Source organism: Pelecanus crispus, chromosome Z (genome assembly GCF_030463565.1).
Source record: "Pelecanus crispus isolate bPelCri1 chromosome Z, bPelCri1.pri, whole genome shotgun sequence".
Taxonomy (NCBI): domain Eukaryota; kingdom Metazoa; phylum Chordata; class Aves; order Pelecaniformes; family Pelecanidae; genus Pelecanus; species Pelecanus crispus.
Window position 1 is genome coordinate 6,484,041 of NC_134676.1, and position 21,586 is coordinate 6,505,626.

Here is a 21,586-nt window from a genome sequence, read left to right on the forward strand (position 1 = left end):
GGGCAGAAAATAGGTCTGTTGATTAGAACAGTAAATTAGGGGAAGACAGAAAGACAGAGAAGAATAACTGGGTTCTACAGACATGCATAAACATTTCATGTTGTGTTCTACTTGTTACTTGGCTTCCTTATAAACTCTGCTCCAGAAGTCTTTAAACTAATAATAAGCTTTCCTCCTCATCCCACTCTCTGGGTTATTTATCTCTCTTTGGTTAGTCAGACCTTCTGTTTGTCTAACCTCTGTTACGGTAACAAAAAAAAAGTTAATTTCTTCAGAATGCTCAAACTGCCAAGAAGGCAAAGCGATCCTCCATGAAGCTGTGCAAGCGTTTGTTTTTGACATAGGTGAAAAGGAATCCTGTATGTGGGGAGGTACATTTGTCTTTTCCTTGTACCATATTGGATTTAGCTTTTCAATTAAGGCCCTGAGGGACCACTGGCCTCCATGCACCAACTCAGAGACCATCATATAGCGGTCTTCCTGAGAGGTAAATTCTCATCTTGATTGGGGATTTTACAAAACTCTGTTTTGTTTCATGACATATTCTATCCAGTTTGTTCCAGCTACAATAAAATAAGTAAAAGGTTTAGTTGTGCCACCATATTAACCACTTATCAAGATGATATACAAGGCTGGTAGTATATTGCAAAATTTAGTTTCTTGAAAAATTTAGTTACTATAAATTGAAATATATTCAATATAGAAATATTTACAAATACAGAAGTATATTAAATAGATTTTACTCTTTAGTTTCTGAATATACAGTTTTTATAACAGTTTCTCTAAATATCTTACTCCATCAAGAATAGTGACTGGTTTGATTTGATTTGATTTTCAACAGTGTACATTTTTGCTGATTCAAAATGATAATAACAGAACTCAACGAGGATTGCTGAATTTTGAAAATTAGAAGATTATACCCAATTTTGACAATTCACATGAGCATAATTTTATCTTTAAATATACAAATAACCTAATTGCCTTTAAAGTTAAGCAAGTGCTCTAGTTTTGACTTCAAAAGCATATATGATTAGAGGTAGCAATAAACATGTGTTATAAAATATATATATCTTGATATACAGGTGATATCTAGAATTTTGTTTAATTCACTGCTACTGTGTCTTATTTTTGCATTATTTCTGCTTTCTTGAATTTTTCTGTTTGTGTTCCAGACATCTGTCAACTTTAAAAGTATTTAGATCTTATAGGAAGTTGTTGTTCAAATGTTGTATCAGAGTAAGGAGAAATGTCTTATCAAATTCTGCTGAAAATAGAAGGCTAACACCCAGAAAATAAGATAAATTCACCCGCACACCCACTGGCCTTAGTGCAGTCAGGATTTCATCCATCATAATTTCCATAAACACAATTGTAGACCAGCTGTATGAAATAAAAAATACAATATGGCTTTTTCTGTAAAATATAGTTTTCATATAGCTCTTTCTATAGTACAACACAAAACTCAGGTTGCAAAGAACAGTATCATTGTGTTCATTTTATACTTGAGAAAAATACAGCCTACAGAGTGGAAGTGCTAAAACTAGAGTCACTCATAAGACCAGTAGCCTCCTCAGGTCTTATCTGATGAAGCATCTAATAGATTAGATCACTGTGATGAGAAACTGGAAGGTGAAGTAATTTTGTAAGTATCTTTTACTCCCCCCACAGCAAATACTGGCTTTTATATCAAAAATTATTCCTTTATTGTTAGAAAACTTTGGAGAAAAACTGTGATCTATTGAGTTACAAAAAACTAGCTGAGAACCAAGACCTCCTGAATGCCATTAACAGCTCTTTCTCCGGTTTGGTCATTAAGTGAAATCAGTCAATTTACAGTTGCCAGCAAATAATTTTAACATGACATACATACTCTGTATTTGCTTGGGTTTCACCTATGCACAGATTTGAACATCCTGTGTAATTCTGACTCTTTTTTGTCTTAGCTGAATGTATCTATCATAGCCTAATTTAGAGCTGTCCTCATGGAAGATAGACAGTTGGGTCAAAGAAACTTTTGGATCCTTTCAGTAACACAGCTCCCTAGAGACAGCTGTGTTCAAGACCTGAGCATTCATAAAATTGTCTTTCTTTGCAAGAAAAAACATCTCTTAGTTAAAAATAATAATGAAGATCATTAGTTTGTTCATTTTTCTACTAAAAACTACAAAAAGAAGGTTGTGCTTTGGAGGTATTCTACCTTTTTCATTTAGAAGATCATCAAAATTTGGAGGTGTGAAAATACATTTGCACCAAAGCAAAATTGAAGGTAGTGAATGTATTCACTTATACAATGTAAAGGCAAATAACCACAGTCATACATTAATATCAGAGAAGTTCCAACCCCAATAATGTCAAAGAAAGGTTTGCCACTCATTTCAGAGGATTCACAATTTCACTCATTATAATTTCTTTTGAAAGATATTTAATTACTCCTACTCAAGAACATTGTGGAAAGAGCATTGCGGATGTAAAAATTTAATTAAACACCTACTAATATCAATGCAAAAGCTCCCATTGATTTCTGTGGATCTTGGTTCATGTCCTTCATGAAGGATCTCTCAAAGGAAAAGGTCTCAAGCCCTCTCATGCATGCCACCTAAAACTGAAGTAAAACATGTACTGAGGGAAATACTACAGATGAAAAAATTATTTTCACAAGAAAATGGACAGAGTTTTACTGTTCTCTGCTTAGATGAGCACTGCAGCAAACTTATATCCTCTGAATGAGGAACAGACAGAAATGCATAAAGCACATTGTACAGTGGGTTGGACTTGGACACATAGTAGCATTAAAATGGTGTTTAGGGTTACAAGTGTAATCATAGAATCCTGGAATCATAGAATCATTTAGGCTGGAAAAGACCTTTCGGATCACCAAGTCCAACCATGAACCTAGCACTGCCAAGTCCACCACTAAACCATGTCCCTAAATGCCACATCTACACGTCTTTTAGATACCTCCAGGGATGGGGAATTCACCACCTCTCTGGGCAGCCTGTTCCAGTGCTTGACTACCCTTTCCATGAAGAAATTTTTCCTAATATCCAATCTAAACCTCCCCTGACACAACCTGAAGCCATTTCCTCTTGTCCTACTGCGTGTTACTTGGGAGAAGAGACCGACACCCACCTCACTACACCCTCCTTTCAAGCAGCTGGAGAGAGCGATAAGTCTGAGCCTCCTCTTCTCCAAGCTGAACAACCCCAGCTCCCTCAGCCGCTCCTCATAAAACTTGCCCTCCAGACCCTTCCCCAGCTTCATTGCCCTTCTCTGGACACGCTCCAGCACCTCAATGTCTTGTATTGTGGGGCCCAAAACTGGACACAGTATTCCAGGTGCGACCTCTCCAGAGCCGAGTACAGGGGGACAATCACCTCCTTGCTCCTGCTGGCCACACCATTCCCGATACAAGCCAGGATGCTGTTGGCCTTCTTGGCCACCTGGGCACACTGCTGGCTCATGTTCAGCAGCTGTCAACCAGCACCCCCAGGTCCTTTTCTGCCAGGCAGCTTTCCAGCCACTCTTCCCCAAGCCTGCAGCGTTGCATGGGGTTGTTGTGACCCAAGTGCAGGACCCGGCACTTGGCCTTGTTGAACCTCGTACAGTTGGCCTCAGCCCATCAGTCCAGCCTGTCCAGGTCCCTCTATAGAGACTTCCTACCCTTGAGCAGATCGACACTCCTGCCCAACTTGGTGTCATCTGCAAACTCACTGAGGGTGCACCTGATCCCCTCATTCAGGTCATTGAGAAAGATACTCACCAGAACTGGCCCTAGTACTGAGCCCTGGGGAACACCACTTGTGACTGGCCACCAACTGGATTTAACTCCATTCACCACTGCTCTTTGGGCCTGGACATCCGGCAAGTTTTTTACCCAGTGGAGTACGTCCGTCCAAGCCATGAGCAACCAGTTTCTCCAGAAGAATGCTGTGGGAAACGGTGTCAAAGGCTTTACTAAAATCCAGGTAGACAACATGCATGGCCTTTCCTTCATCCACTAAGCAGGTCACCTTGTCATAGAAGGAGATCAGGTCAGCCATGAAGGACCTGCCTTTCATAAACACATACTGACTAGGCCTGATCACCTGGTTATCCTGTACATGCCACGTGATCGCATTCAGGATGATCTGCTCTGTAACCTTCCCTGGCACCAAGGTCACACTGACAGGCCTGTAGTTCTCCAGATCCTCCTTCCAGCCTTTTTTGTAGGTGGGTGTCACATTTGCTAACCTCTAGTGAACTGGGACCTCCCCAGTTAGCCAGGACTGCTGGTAAAGGATTGAAAGTGGCTTCATGAGCACTTCTGCCAGCTCCCTCAGTACCCTTGGGTGGATCCCAGCTGGCACCATCGACTTGCGTGCGCCTAAGTGGTGTAGTGGTCACTCACAGCTCACCAAGATTATGGGATTATGGGGGCTTCATTCTGCACCCCATCCTTGTCTTCCAGCTCAGGGGGCTGGGTACCCAGAGAACAACTGGTCTGACTATTAAAGACTGAGGCAAAGAAGGCATTAAGTACCTCATCCTTTTCCTCATCCTTTGTCACTATGTTTCCCCCCGTACCCAATAAAGGATGAAGATTCTCCTTAGCCCTCCTTTTCTTGCTAATGTTTTTATAGAAACATTTTTTACTGTCTTTCATGGCAGTAGCCAGATGAAGTTCTAGTTGGGCTTTGGTGTAGATGTACTTCAGTTAGGCTATTACTCCCACCACCTTTTTGGGGGGAGAAGCCCTAATTCCTACGTGACCATTCTCAGGTGTTTCCATGGTTCTAAGGCATCCATAACCCTTGTGTCTTTGCTGCCATGTGGATCTCCATCCCCTGCCTCCACTGAGATGGCAGACCGAAGAACCTTGCTAGCACACAGTCCCTCAAACATTGACATGCTGTCCCCAGGCTTATCTCCAGTGAGTCTGGTTTTATCCCTTTTCCCCTTCAAATCTCGTTTAAAGCTCTTTCAATGAGCCCTGCTAACTCCTGTGCTAAGATCCTTTTCCTGCTTTGAGACACGTGTACCCCATCTGTTGCCAGCAGGCCTTGTGTCACGTAGACTGATCAAAAACCCCAAAATTCTGCCAGTGACACCAGGCTCAGAGCCAGGCATTGATCTGTTGGCTCTTCCTGTTTCTTCCCTCATCATTCCTTGCAACTGGAAGTATAGAGAAGAACGCTACTTGTGCTCCTGATCCCTTAACCAGTGGTGTCCCAAGGCCCTGAAGTCTTTGGTGATTGCCCTCGGACTTCTTGTTACAACTTGATCCTTGCCTACATGAAAAATCAATAATGGATAATAATCTGGGGGCCGTACCAGGGTAGGAAGTTTACTCTTCACATTTTTAACCCAGAACCCCAGGGAGACAGCAGACTTCCCTAAGAAGTGGGTCCAGTCTGCACATTGGGCCTTCTGTTCCCTTCAGAAGGGAGTCTCCTATGCCAATGGCACACCTTTTTTTCTTTATGGAAGCAGTTTTGATGCAGGGCATAGGTGACTTAACCTCAGCAACACCTCCAAGCTAGATGAACCCTCATCCTCATTATGTTCGATTCCACTTGCAAACCCTTGTACCTCTTATGCAAGGGCACCTGGGGAGGTGGGGCGGTCACAGAGGAGATGTGCTGCTGTGCTGGGTGAGAACTTGTCACTATTGCCCCCTGTCCCTTAAGTCACTGTGTTCAGCCAGGTGGAGAGAGGACCTCATAGTTGGATGTTATAGAACAGGCTTAACATCCAGATCTTTTTTGCTTATTTCATTTTGATTACCTCCTTTTATTTTCCAGTTATAAATACTTGCCATTGAGCCAAAGACTTTGCTGACTAAAACTCTGATGACAGATGAGTCATTCTGCCACATCTATATCACTGCAAGTACCTTCAAAAAAGACCTGATTCTCCTCTTTTCTGGTAACTGAGCTGACTCATTTCTGAATCAGCAGAGCACAGTATCATCACACTGTTGGGATATGGAGTACTTCCATACCATCTTACTCACTGAGCCCCTAAAAGTCCTCCTAAATCCTTTTTAGCATTCATGAGGAAACATTTCCAGTTGTTATAACATAAGCTGTGTGTTGCTTTGTGTTTTAAGTAGTCACAAGCTTAACAGGGTCTTGAAAAAGTTCCTCTACTGTTTCCCAGTCAGCTCCCAAATCCTCATCTTCAGGGTACTGAGTTATGATGCCACTGCACCACCAAGCAATATTTCAGTGTCATAATTACTACAGGGATTGGGAAAACATAAATCCCAGTCATATGATGGAGCAGATGAAGTACAGCTCCTAACCCTGGGGCAAAATTATTTTTGTTAAGGAGATCTTATTATGGAACAACTTTCTGGAGTAATTAGGAAAATCCAGAAATGGCTAAATATACCCATGTCTTTTATGGCTTTTTATGAATAAGAATAACATTTTGGTTTTAAGGATTTTTTTCACAGTTCAAAGAACTGGTTTTACTTGTCATTCCCATCCCAATATATCGTGTTCCCCATTAAGCTTCAGAAATCCTGAGTAGAATTTTACCTCTAATATGAGGGAAGTATTTGAGACTTCTGTAAGTCCACTCTGCGGTGGTTTTTTGCTTGTTTGGGGGGTGGGGGGAGTTTTGGAGTTTTTCTTTGTTCGTTTTGTTTTGTTTTACCTGCTGCTGGTTTTGCATGGAAAGGTCTAATGTCACCAAATACAGCTTCTGTCACCTATCAAGCTGAGGTGATACATAGTACCATAAACCCCTGAGACAGCTAGGTTCACACTAGAATAAATGACAAGTGCATCAAGGGCAGAAAGTGCATTATGAAATACATGAAAGCAAGTTTACCCCAGAAGGATGAAAGGCTGAGACTCAGCCTATTCTAGGGGCCTAAGTATTCTGAAGCTCATTCCTGAGTCATGAGCCATCCCCTTCCCGCTGTAGGAAAAAAACATTGTAAACTCTTTCCATGTTGCCAGTATTGATGGCTTTAACATTTCTTATTCACACTGAGGGTACAAACCTGAACAGGCTAATGTAGATTTTCTCTGTGAAAATATAATCAGCCCTCTAGAACTTTTGTATGTGTTTTGTAGCTTTCTGACCTTTTCAGTGTCACGCTAATGCTATAATAAATCACCTCTTTTAGTGCCTGAAGTGCTACCTTTCACCCCCAAACATGTCTTGCAACTGTGCCCGCTGTCAATATATCATCATAATGTAACGTGTACATGTGTCAAGCAATATGAATGTGCTTTTGGGAGATGTAAACTTCCAGTTGGCTTTGTACTAGGAGAGGGGGAAGAGAATGAGAGGATATGTAGTTATTTTACTTTATCATCCTTGTACTTTGTAGTTTCTTCATCTCCACTGTACTGATAACTCCTATTTGTTGTGTAAGGTGTTTGATTTCATGCTTCCTGCCTCCTTTCATCCAGATCACTTCATGCTGAAGGGATTGGTTAAGTCTGTTCTTAAAAATTTCAAGGTTTTACTAATTTGATTTTAGATCAACAGTTAAGGAATGCATTCACAGCCAGACCTTATGCAGCAATCCCATAAATCTCAGAGCTCTCTGTCCATATTGCTGTTGCCCTGGGGGCTCTTTTTGCAGGTGTGGAAACTGAGGCAAAAAAGATGTTGGTGATAATCAAAGGATAAAGAGCTGATAGCAGAGCCAAAAGCTAGAAACACCTCTCCCCAGATTCACACAATCACATAAGCCTTCTTCAGTAGTCTTACAGTGCTTATTAAGTCTTTGTAAAATAAAAATAACAGAAAGTCTTGGGCCACTACTGTCCTCTGAGGTAGCTCACTATTTCCTATTGTTTTGTTTCCAAAGTACATGTTTTCTGGATCTAGAAGCTCTCTTCTTCCCAGTCAACTCAGCCTCTGAAGCATCTAGGTGTTTAGTTACGATATTCCTTCCCATGTCCTTAAAATGTTCAAGCTGATGTTTAGAACTGTAGGATGTCTATTGCAGGGCGTCTAAAATTTGCAGAGGTCAGATCCTAACAGCTGAATGTTTAGGGTCTCTCAGGTGTCTTGCCTCTGAGCAATATCACGAATCCTCTGTGAAACACATACATCAGCTGTCACCAGGAAGAGTCTGGTGTCTCCCAGAGGGATTAGAAAGGCAGCACTCGTGGCTGGGAGCCACCTAAAGTCAGCACACAAAACCTGCAGCCCTTTAGATCTGCCAGTGCAAACCCACAGCTTTTCTCTTGCGTGTTTTTATGATATTGCAGCTGAAATGCGTATTTTAATACTGCAAGAGTATTGAATAAGAGTGATAAATCCAGGAGTTGATTTACCATGGAAAAGGATTGCCCCAGAACTTGAGTCTTAGTTCAACAATTTCTTTTCAATATTGTTACCTTTGTGATTTTCATTTTCCCTGCATAACCATCTCCTAAGTGGTAGCAAAACAGAACTACTTCTTCCCTACCCAGAAGACCTTGTTATCCTCAGTTCCAAGCATTCTCAACTATTTGATTTGCTTTTTGGGTAACAGTTCATAATTATCAGGCTTTTTGATTTGTGTGTGTGCATATATGTATGCGGGGTGGGGGGGTAAACAGCTGAAGAGCCTCACCAACTGGAGAGCCTCACCCTTCCCTAATCTTACGGAAATTCTTCCAATCCAGTAGAAAAGACATTAAGAACTCATGTTGGTATAAGTGATAATGTGTCAGATTTTACTTCATTGTGAAATGTTGCCTAATTAGCTGAGAGAGAAACATCTCTGAAATCTGACAAGGAAAATATGTTCAGTTCAAAGTCATGTCTGTAGTGAAGAACACTTTTAAACTCATATAATGCAAATTATGTGATATTTATCTCCACTGAGATAAATAACTCCACTGAGATAAATATAAATTTAAGCGTATGAGTAGGAAATAAATTGTTGAGGACAGCATTCTGGGAATAATCAAATGTAATTGATGAATTCAAATTTTTATTGGGATTTTAACAATGTCCTGGTGTCAGTTTTCTGGCTTTAGATCTAACTTCAGAAACGCTCCCTTCTTTCTTAGTCTACTTCCTTCAAATATGATTTGAATACCATTGTTACCACTGGAAAAACTGGGTCAGGTGTTAAAAGAATAGATCAGAGAATCTCTGAGCAAAATGCAGCATTTTACATTTTGTTTACATCTTGTATTGAAAGAGAAATTCAGCATATTAAGCTACCTTAGTAAATTGACATTTTGAAAAAGATCATGAAAGTGATGAAAAATTATCTATACATCACATAATTTATAGTAAAAGTGTAAATAAAATAATATGTGTGCTATAAAATATTTAACAGTAAAATGAATAAATCAGTTCTGTACTTTGAATAATTTTGATACCATCAATCCAAAGCAGTAAATTTACCATTATTTGGTTTAGTTTCCTCTCCTGAATTTCATCCAAGTCAATTTTCTCTCCATAAAGTATTTTCATTTCAATGAAAGTTCAGCCAGCAGTAGGAAACAAGTTCATCATTCTAATCATCAACACCTTTAAAAATCAGATCTGATTTTTTGAGAGACACGCACGTTATTGTTCAGATCAGCAAGGACAGATAAACAGCTCAACCTTGTTAAGTAAAGGGAATTGGGTACCAGCAATATCTGTGAATCTGGATGTTATCCTCTACAAGACTTTAACTGATATATTGAGAAACCCTAGAAATGGTAAGGAAAAAAAAAAAAAAAAAAAAAAAAAAAAAGGCTGGTCTGTGTTTTAACCCCAAATAAGACTTCTGTGAGGGGTTAAATGGAAGAGTTGTACCTTCCTCTTTGATGTGTCATCAATTTTCCAGACCATAGGTTTGAAGTACAGAAAAGTTGGTACTGCATTACAGAGCAGCAACTATTCTCCCACTCGCAAGAAAATACAGCTGCTGTCACTGCCAATTCATCACTGCTTGATGTATGGGGTATAATTTCACATGGAAGGTATCACAGGAGCTAACCACTAGTTTATGTTAGGAAACCTGCAAACAACATCAATTTACCACTACCTGAAACAGCAGTAAACCAAGTCGGAGCATCTCAAGTTATCATTATATGGAAACATGTCAGCAGTTAAAAAAAGGGAGAGAAATAAATGTGGCTGCTGAGAGGTTTCTTTCCATGGAATGAAATGACTTTATCCTTCCTTGAAAGTCTCTTTCACAGTGAGCTGATCATACTTGAGACTGGTAGCTACAAGCCAGGGCCCACTTATGTAAAGAACTAACCTATATTTTTCTCGTTTGCTGTACTTCCTTTGTAAAATTAGGAGATTTATCCAATGACTTTAATTGAAACGTGTCTATTTGTAATGGTTCAAGATTGGCTCTATTGTTCTCTGAAATAATATGCGAAAATTGAGTCTTTCTAGCTTTATTCAATGTATTCTGTTTTAAAAATCACATTATACTGGAGTCTGGCTTAAAACCTTTTTATGTCATTACATTTTGGATTGCTCACTAATGGAAGGCTTAAGTTACCATTGGATTTTCTAGCTGAAGTACAGTAGAAGGAAGACACATTAAGTTTTCTCACCGTTTTTAACTTGATGGAAGAAACACAGTGGGAAAATACACGAACAGCAGCATTTGCCAGAAGTGATTTCTGTTTATTAATGCGTCTTGTCAAGTTGGATAAGCTAAGCCGGGTAGGAAATGTTCAGTATTTTTGTGGGAGATCTTTCTGGTAGGGGTCAGGGATATACTACGGAGGAAATGGTGCATAAGTGGTAGCAATCTATCTTGTCATTATCGTTAATTTGTATCACATTATGATGATGTCTCTTATATGGGGAATATATACAAGTCTCATCTGCTTCCCTGTGTCTTTAAACACTGAACAAAATTTTAAACATGAATTTTACAACGCAGTGCATTCTGCCTTCTTATATTACACCAGGAACTGAGTCTGGATGTAGATAGTAATGTTAGTCAGAAGCTTTTATTACAACCATTTTTCACTAGAATGCGCTGATTCAGAAGACATGGAACTTTTCTGCAGCGAGAGCACTTTTGCTGAAGGTTTCCTGAAAGTTTCTGAAGTCCAGGATGAATTTTTGCACAATTTCTTTTTGTCCTTCAGTCCGTGCTGGAAAGCTGTAACTAGTACCTAGTATATGTCTTTGTTCCACTGATCACACTTTGAAGAGAAATAGTGAGAACTCATGCCTTTTCATCTAATGCTTTTGCGAAAGATCAGCTTGAGAGATACTCTGAGATTAGTTATTTTTATTTATTCATTCAAGGTGGGTCCCAGCACAAAATAAAGATTTTTTTTTAATGTCTTTTCTTTCTAGGGAGTGATTCTCCTCATCTGCTTCCTAATTCTTTGCTTTTACCCTGGGGGTACATATTGCCACAACATACAGATTTCTGCATTGAGTCCTTTGTTTCCTTCTGATGCTAGAGGAGAAATTATAAAACTCTCCAAAGTTTTATATATATATATATTATATATATATATAAAATATTCTCCAAAGAAAACTGTTTTCTGCCTTGCTCTGTCACCACCAACTCCACTTCAACGTATTTTGATTATTGTCCGCTCTTACTTTACAATGGTAGAGGGTACAAAACTATATGAAGAAGCCTTTCTCTTGTTCTGCAGTCTGAGCAACAAAACTGGCTCTCCTATTTCAATTACTGTAAATGTTCATTTTTGGTTTTGTTTTGTTGTGTTTTTCTTGAGACATATTTGAACACGTTTCCCTAGTAGTTTTGTGTGTTACACTTTTAGATCAAGGAAATGAGGGATCTAGCTGGGACCCTCTGGAGGGAGAGAAAGACCATGATCTTCCTGGCAAGAAAGTGCGGATTCCCAGAGAGGGAATGGGGTGCCAGGCAATGAGAGTCAGAACTGACAGGAGCAAATAGAAGATGGACAGGCCTTGAAGGTGACGGAAATAATTTTTCAGGAGACCACAGAAGCCTGTGAAGTGCTTGCTTCAGCTCAGTCTTTAACCAAGACCAAGTCAACACAAGTGAACAGAAGGATCCATCTGTAAGAATTCAGTGGACAAGGAGGAGTTCCTTTGTTCTGTTCTGGCTGTCTTAGTAACTTGAATTTTCTCTGTTTAAAATTTACGTGTTCTGGGGGTTTATGTGTTTGATTTTCATTCTGATAAGACTGATTTAACTTAAAAGACTTTTGGCTTTTAAGCCTCTGCCCTTCTGATGCTTACTACTTGTGGACTTCAGCTTTGGTAGGTGAACAAAACACCCATCATTTTAGCAGGAAACAGTGCAAAAAGCAATCTTGTATCAGCAGCCTAGCATATGCAGCAGATTGATGTACAGCAGGCTTCTGTATTTTTCTAGTACACCAGAATGAATTTAACACAGAGAAATAAAATTTAGCTTGCCTTCATTTCACAGCCAATGCTCAATAAATAATACATTGTAACACCTAAAAAATTAATAATTGCAGCTCACAGACTTTGCAGCATTCTTTCCTGAAATGGTGTAGTAAAGCTCTTAACCTATTTCTTACAGGGTATAACAATGTAAAAATGGCCGTATTGGGTCAGAACAAAGGTGCCTTTAGGCTGGTATCCTATCAGTGAATCTAGCCTGAGGTGGTTATTTTGGGAAGAATATACGAACAAAATAAAAGATAATACAACTTCTTGAAAATCTTCACATCTTCCAGCAGTGTGAAGATAAGAATATCTTATCATAGGATGAGATCCTTGTTAGAATCAGTTTTAAAAAAATCCAAATTTTTAATCCAACAATACACCTTGCCATTTACCATTGTCATGGCACAATCATGCAGTTAACCAGACTCAATGTGCAAAAATATTTTATTGCTAGATAATATTGCCTTGTACGGAAAGAGAATAAATAATCATTCTCTATATATCTTCCCTGTACTCTTAAAATTTCTTAACACTCTGTAATACCCTGCATTAGATATCACTCTTCTTCTCATTTACCTTTTTGACTAGAAGAGATACTTCTCAAGACTTTCAATATATACCTTCTGGTAGACATAACTTTCAGCCACTATGGATGCTCAGTGCTCAGATCTAACCTCACATGTACTTCAACAACAGAATCACAGAATCATGGAATGCTTTGGGTGGGAAGGGACCTTTAGAGGCCATCCAGCCCAACCCCTGCAGTGAGCAGGGACAGCTTTAACCAGACCAGGGTGCTCAGAGCCCTGTCCAACCTGGCCTGGGATGTTTCCAGGGATGGGGCATCTCCCACCTCTCTGGGCAACCTGTGCCAGTGCCTCACCACCCTCATTGTAAATAATTTCTTCCTTTCGTCTAGTTTGAATCTCCCCTCCTTTAGTTTAAATCCATCACCCCTTGTCCTGTCACTACAGGCCTTGTTAAAAAGCTTGTCCCCATCCTTCCTACAGGCCCCCTGCCAGCACTGCCAGGCCGCAGTCAGGTCTCCCCGCAGCCTTCTCCTCTCCAGGCTGAGCACCCCCAGCTCTCCCAGCCTGGCCTCACAGCAGAGCTGCTCCAGCCCTCGCATCATTGCTGTGGCTTCCTCCAGCCCCGCTCCGACAGCTCCATGCCCGTGCGGTGCTGAGGGCCCCCGAGCTGGGCGCAGGGCTGCAGGCGGGGTCTCAGCAGAGCAGTAAAATGGGTAATCCCGTTGATTTCAGTGTGAGGCCAGTCATTCACATACTCTTCTAGATAAGGGTTTTGGTTACCAAAGGTAACAGTGCGGTACCTCAGAATTGCAACACACTTTGTTCAAGACAGGAAGGCTGCAGATGGGCTGGCTTTAACTTAATGAATCGTATATGAAGCCCTCTCAGATTCTTGTTTTGTTTTTTTTTTTCCCCTACACAAGTATATCATAAACATAGTGTCATTGTCCTGGTCTCAGCTGGGATAGAGTTAATTTTCTTCCTAGTAGCAGGCATAGTGCTGTGTTTTGGATTTAGGATGAGAAGAATGTTGATAACACACTGATGGTTTAGTTGTTGCTCAGTACTGCTTATGCCAGTCAAGGACTTTTCAGCTTCCCAGGCTCTGCCAGGGGCACAAGAAGCTGGGAGGGGGCACAGCCAGGACAGCAATCCAAACTGCCCCAAGGGCTATTCCATACCATATGGCGCCATGCCCAGTATAGAAACTGGGAGGAGTTGGCCCCGGGAGTGGTGATCGCTGCTCAGGGGCTGGCTGGGGATTGGTCAGCAAGTGGTGAGAGGTTGCATCACTTGTTTTTCCTGGGTTTTATTCCTCTCTCTTTCTTTTTTTTTTTTTTTCTTTTCATTACAATGTATTATTATTATTAAATTATTAACTGTTCTTATCTCAACCCATGAGTTTTCTTATTTTTGCCCTTCCAATTCCTTCCCTCATCCCGCTGGGTCAGGGGAGGGTGAACAAGCAGCTCTGTGGTGCTTGGTTGGGGTTAAACCACGGCAGTCATTGAAGTTATCCCTGGTTATTTCAAAGCAATGTTTTCCATATGGAAACTTCTCCCTGGAAAGCAGAGGCTCTTTATTATATGTTCGAGATCAAAAGCACGTAGTATTTTAGGAAAGCAAACATTTTTTTCCATCACTCATATTAGTCGAAGACCTGATTATAGATGCTATCTACATTAAAATATCATACAATAAATCAACATTTTCCCTACCTGAAATTGAGAATACAGGGGAAAATTCTCCAAAAGAACCTTATGTGTCACTGATTCAAGGCAACCCTTTCACTTAGGAAGCAACTTAAAATCAAAGATGTTTCTCGCCCCTTCCACCCATGTTTGAATTCTGTTTCAGAAAATCCCTCATCTGGTGGCTAGAAATATTTTCTAATTTGTAACCTAAATTTGTTCATAACTAGCATCTCCCATTTTTTTTCACAGCAAAATTTCCCTTTGGCTTTAATAGCTTTTCTTTTCCTTGGTTGCCTTTTACCTTGTTTTATTAAACTTGCAGAACCTGAACATACATGAAATCTTCCTGAAACTGTACTTAGAGGTTTTCTAACTTTTTCCTTTTTTTTTTTCCCTAATATATTCTAACATTATTGGTGTCTCCAGCTATTCAAAGTTGCTGTGAGTGTTAATGCAATTCAGAGAGTAGATAAGATTTTGGAAAAACTACTGTCTTCACCTCTTGCTGTTCATCATGTATATGTTTGCACATTGTTATTACAAAGTCTATTTGATAAGACTCAATGGGCAGAAGAATGATTGCAAATGACTTTTTACGTGACAAGTCAATCTAAAAATTCAGGAATGAGCTCCACAAGAGTTAGTTATGAGGATATTTGTCATTTTTCCAGACCAATGAAACAGAAGTCAACATTCCAGTTTTCAGGATGAACATTTGAAAAGATCATACATTTTAGAAGGTGATACCTAGGGTCTTGTGGGTTTGAAACCATCAGAAAGACCAGAACTGTTCAAACCATCCAGTATTTCAGAGATAAAATAGTAGTAATAAAATGCTTGTCTAGTTGCTGAAAGAGTCTAACTTTGATATTGTAATATTTTTACATATTTAGTTATTTACAAACACCTTATCAAAAGAATAAAATCAGATATCTTCAACATGCCCTGGCCATGTGTTTGGAAAGTTATTTCATTTTACAGATTGATAGAGGCAAGGGTGTCTCTTAAACTTTTAGCATATTTATCACTTTTTCTGTTCTGTGACAAAGTCTCTTCCTATGGTGCGTACTTTGTTAATATGATCTACTGTTCTGTTTTTAGACTCTGTAGCTTCTTTTCTACCTTCTCTATGCTAATAATACATATATACTTTCTTCTTTTCTCATGAACTTCATGAACTAATCTGTAAATCCACTGACTTTACCATATTAGATTATTTTTAAGCCCATCTTCTATGCTGGTATCTTTGAAATCTCAATGTTTATTAAAAAAACAGTTAAAGATCCACTGGACTAGTGCATCTAGTAAAGTGAATCAACCATATGGAATCACAGATCTCTGAGTTGCAACTACTGTGGTCATTTGTTAGACTGTTTAAAGTGTAGGATTTTGTGACAATGGTAGAGATTCTTTTGGGAACAGATTAATAAATGAAGATACACAACACCCAGGTGAGTACGGATACGTGCAAGTTCTTGGGTAAATAAAGAGTGAAAGGAAGCTCAGGGTGAGATATTCACATCGGGGATACTATTACCATAAAAAATACTGTATAAGATCTCAACGTACTCTCCAGCCTTGAAAAACAGGTGTAGGACTACTTTCAAAGTTGTCAGTAAAAATCAAATTTAGAACAAATTGGAAGGACAGCAGGATTCTATTCTACTTGTTCGTGCAACTGCATAGGTATTGAAGCATTTTTTCTATTAGACCACACAAGCACATATTTTTAGAAGTTGATACCTTCCTTTACATGAAATCTAATATTGCTGCACTGATCAAAAGGATGCTTTAGAGCAAATAATATAACCTCAACCTTTTTCTAAGCATGACATTTCCTATTGGGAGGTAAATAAATTAGTATTAGAAAGAGAGTAGGAATTATATTGAAAGTAACAGACAGGACTGAGTTTATTACCCATTGAAAACTTATATATTTCAGTGCCAGCATAGATATCATATATACCATTCTAGATAGTTAATAAACATTGGATAAGCATAATTGGAAAGAACTAAAAATGAAATGAAGGATCTGAACCCCTTTTTTTATTTTGAAAACACAAGAGAACTTTCAAGTTACCTAGCTACTCATGCATATCAGGCTTACATTTGTTCAACTGAGGCAATCTGCACTTGCTTAGCCACAGATGGATGTAAAGAAGATACTATTCATCTAAAACAATGATCCTTGTACTTATAGTAGTTGCCACGTGATGTACATGTCCCATTTAAATGGAATGATCTTCACAGTGTTATAAAATATTCATTAAAAATTTTCAGGAGACTTGCAATTCAAAATGTTTCACAATATCTGCTATGGCTTAAAAAGTGTTTTGGGTTTTTTTACCATTTTTTAACTGACTCTGCTTTTACATGTATATGTATTTATTCAAATATCGGTCTTATCCATTTATTCTGTTTTAACAACCTGCTTTAAAGCTACATTTTGTTACAGTTCTTTATGTGTGGCATAAATTAGAGTTAAAGGTCCCTAATTTATAGATCTGTAAAAATTTTGAGCAGTATTATTTGGATTTCCAAAGGAAAATGGTCACAACAATGAGGATGGTTTGGATTTGTTAGGTGTGAGTGTTAATTTTCATGGAAATAAGGATAATAGATAAGGAAAAAAGGAGGGACCAAGGAGAATATTTTCATAAAGCAGCATGGAACACCCATACCATTTTGGTATTAGTTTTCAAAATTAATTTGCTCTGGGAAATTACTTCAGAGCTGATGTTGGTATCGGTGAAGAAGCCAGCGTGTTCCAGCTGAGGCAGCTGTCCTGCTGGGGAGCCTAAGCAGAGTTGGTTAGAAGCAGGTCTAATTCCCCAGGCTCCAGCTGAGTGGTTTCACGCCAGGGGTGACTGAGCCTTCTCTTGCTCTGGGAAGCATTCCACCAACTTCTGACCATCATTCAGAAGTAATTTCTGCATGTCCAGCAGCCAAACCTGTGGAATATCTGGTAAATCTGGACACAAGTGGTGTCGTACATCAGACCTGATGTATTCAGGCTTCCTTGTCCTCCATCCTCATGGAGTAAGGAGTTTGGTGTTCAAAGCCAAAAGCTCGTTGTTCCTTTCCTCTAGGGGAAGTGGCCTGTTGTGCCTGCTCTGAAAATACGTGCTGCACTAATATGCAGTAGGGTTTAACAGAAAATGCTAATTCTTATTTTAAAGAACACACAGAGGAAGATGGGTTGCAATTTCCATCTCTTATACCCCAGTTCCCTTATTTTACTTTGTAAGTCAGTGATTAAAGAGATCAGACAGTATACCTCAACTCCTTCTGTCTGAGAAAACAAAACCATGTAACCTGTTTCTGGGAGAGGGTGCTAATTCCCTCTCAAGAGGTGACAAGCACTAAAGAGGCCAAAGAGGTTCCTTACCCTGGTGCTTAGGAGGAGCCTTTGACAAAGGGCTGTCATGGAAGCAGTTGTGGGACAAAATGCACATAAAAAGAAGTTTTTATTCACCGTTTCACCAGCCAGATGACTGTAAGGTGTTTTCATTTCATTATGCAGAGTACTTCTGTGAACACTTTTCTTGAATTCTGTACCTCTACAGATTCATTTTATATATAGCCAAATCAGCTCATGTAGGGCTCTGGACTGAGACTAGGATCAGGCGTATACAAGTCAGTATTGTTGTACTCAACACTATAAGACAAAAGTTCCTCTTCAGATCTGCTTCTAAAGCACTGTGTGCAGCCTAGGTTCCTGTGAAAGTTTTGGTGATGCATATTCACACACACAGAGATAGAAATTTTACACATCCCAGTGGCTAACGTTTTGACCGTTACAGTTGAAAGTCATTATGATGCTTCCAAATTATTTCAATCCTCTTAGATCCTGTGGATTTAATGAGGATATAAATGTTGTATTGATTTGGGGCTGTCTCAGGAGAGAGGAAAAATGTTTACCATTAGTTCTGGGTATCCTCTGAGAATTTCCATTTCAGTTGTAACAAAAGATTTTGTGACGTAGACACAGCTCCAAAAGGAAGCAGAATGAGATCAGACACAGGGTGGTTTGCTTTTAAAAAAAAAATCTTGGCAAGGAAAAGCAGCAGGTAGTAAACCAAATTGAATTCATTTGTGGTACAGGCCCTCAGAAAGCTCAGAATGTGTAGGCATAAACCATATGAACAGCATCTCTGCTAGCTGCTTCTGCTTCTCAGAGCAAACTAGGCAGATCACATTAGGCATCAATTTATTCTTCATAAACCACTAAGACTTATCAGATGGAGGTGCCTAAAAATCTGTTGTGATTAAAAAAACAGGTGTCCTGGAAATGAAAGTGTCCAAACATACACAGTACTTCAAAATAATGCATCTGACAACAGATAATATAGAAGACATGAGTGTCACTGCACATAGATTTATTCCCCTATAATATGTATAGACTGAATGAGCTTTTTTACACAGTTACCCTCTCTGAGTTACCATGAATTTATAATGCTGCTTCTTAACATTTATATTTGTCTACACTAAAGATGCAATAATTTATTAACATGGTAATAAATGTTTAATACTCCTTGTCTGTATCATTTTGTACAACTATCTCCTTAACCCCCTGATTCTTGAAAATATAAGGAGGACAAACATTAAACTAAACCATTGCTGTTTTAAAAATGGGTGTATTTATACACAGAATTTTTAAAATGTCACATTTCTTGTTTATAACCTTTGCTGTTGAAGGTAACTGAGATGTTCCAGACATAAGGCAGAATCTCATGTTTGGTTTAACATGTTGTGACTGATAGTAATGATTCAGGTGGGTACTTTTTTTTTAAACAAACAGTCACATAGCAACTATAGTGGAATTTTAATACAGGCATTAAAAAAACATGAAAAATTAAAATAATGGCATTGGCTTAAAAATCAAGCCATATTAAAAAAACAAACAAACAAACCTGTTGGATCCTGTTGGAAGTAACATTACTTCCCATGTTGTTCTCATAACTGATGGTATTACTGTGACCGTTGAATACCCAAGCCTACTTTTGTGTTTATTCAAAGTCTGTGAACTTTAGATGGCTTGTTGGAAACTCAGGGTTAGACAAGATATGAATGCTTGCAGCTTTCTACATAAATTGGAATTTCAGTTCCAGGGTGCCACCTGTTCCTAATGAGGCAAAGCAGTTTTCCTGAATGCACATGTAACTTTCCTAAAATTTCTGAAAGCAAGGAATATTCAGCCATAAAACAATCTGTTCAGAAGAAACCGAGCTCTAGAAAGCATTCGTCTACTGCATCAAGTTTAATGAGTTAGGTATTCCTAAAATGCACCAGAAATCAAATCAGGTACTGCAGTTAGTGGCATTTTGTAACATCATGAAAACTTTTATGAATCAGCCTTGTAAATTATATTTTATGCTTTCTTCATGGCAATTTTCATCTGTAGACAATATCAGGTTAATAGTATTTACCAAGTGTTAAAAAGATGTAATATTTCAATACCACAGTTGATAAAATACAGTTGAAAAAGGAAGAAATTAAGACAAATAAAGAAGTTTCAGTCATATATTTTTTTTCATTTATCAGTTCTTAGTTATCACTGTAATGCCAATGCATTCTTGCAGCTGTAGATACAAGACCAACTTTTGAGTCACTTTCTAAGCTAATACTTGGATGAGTGAATTCTCTGCTTGTTCTTTTCCCTGTTTTCATTTAAAAACAGTAATATAATTCTTTTTCTTCCCTCTCATTTCTCCTTTCCAGCAATGACAATGCAGTTCATAAGCCATCGGTTCCCTGACTATCATGATCCAACTATAGGTGAGTAGAGATTATTCTCTTCTTCATCCCTTTCAATGTCTCTGCCTGTTCAAGATTGCTGTACAGTGAGAAGATGCTCCTAAATAGGACTTAGATAGAAGCAAGATTTGTAAACTTTAAATGAAACCTTAATTTTGTGATGACAATTAGATTGTGTCATGGTCATACCATAGTTATTTCTTCCTGAAATGCTTTGTACAAAATCTCTTTCAACAACAGGTTTGTAGCTTCATGCTCCATAACTATTAATGCTATGCAATTATAATCACAGAAACCAAAAATCTTACAAGATAGAAAGCAACCTTTCAAAATACTAAAATAATGTAAAAACTGCAGTCTGGGTGTGTTTTGAAAAATTTTGTTATTTTAGTACTGTTTTCCACTTTTAACTCTTCATTGACCTTCTCTAGAAAAATCAAGTGCCTACTGAATTTAATATACTGGAGTTGTGCTCTGGGATCAGATACTCTGCTAACTCCACTGGGTTTACCTGCATTGTAACCTTAAATAGTGATAAATATTCACGTGTATCTACAATACACTGAAAGTCATCGTCTTTTGATGCTGACCATTGCATGACTATGTGGCTGGAGTACGATGGGATAGTCTGAGAGATCTGGGATGAGTTCTGGTTGACTGAACTGAATTTCTATTTCTAAGTCAGGTAATTCAAAATGGCTGTGGCAAAAATTGTGTCTCATTAAAGCATTTCAAATGTTTTTCCCCCTTCTAAGTTGGGTACAGATTTGGAAGATATTTACAGAGTATAAAACCAAGTAATTCAATACCTTGAACAGCCCCAGATTTCTGTTGTATTGGGTATCATCTGTTCACATCCTGCTGGACACCATGTGGACACCAAGTTGAGCACAAGCCAGCAACGTGCCCTTGCAGCAAAGAAGGCCCATGGTATCCTGGGCTGCATTAGAAGTATTGACAGCATGTTGAGGGAGGTGATCTTTCCCCTCTACTCAGTACTCTTGAGGCCACACCTGGAGGACCATGCCTGGTTCTGGGCTCCCCAGTACAGGAGAGCCTTGGCATAGGTTGCCTAGAGAGATTGTTGAGTCTCCGTCCTTGGAGATACTCAAAACTGTCTAGACATAGTCCTGGGCAGCCTGCTCTAGGCAGACTTGCTTGAGCAAGGGTTTGAAGCAGATGACCTCCAGAGGTTCTGACAACCCCAACAATTCTATGACTCTGTGATGTCAAGAATGGTGTCAAAAGACTGTTTTTTTTCTTGCTGTTGAGCATCTA

At 39.0% G+C, this 21,586-nt stretch overlaps 1 protein-coding gene across 1 annotated transcript in view; it reads left to right on the forward strand.

The window, feature by feature from the left end:
• RIT2 (Ras like without CAAX 2) overlaps window positions 1-21,586 on the forward strand; it is a 184,260-nt gene that overhangs the window by 39,604 nt on the left and 123,070 nt on the right. Inside the window, exon 2 of the mRNA XM_075726826.1 lies at window positions 20,273-20,329. Within this exon, the coding sequence (XP_075582941.1) occupies window positions 20,273-20,329 (57 nt within the window). The remainder of the gene's footprint in view (window positions 1-20,272; window positions 20,330-21,586) is intronic.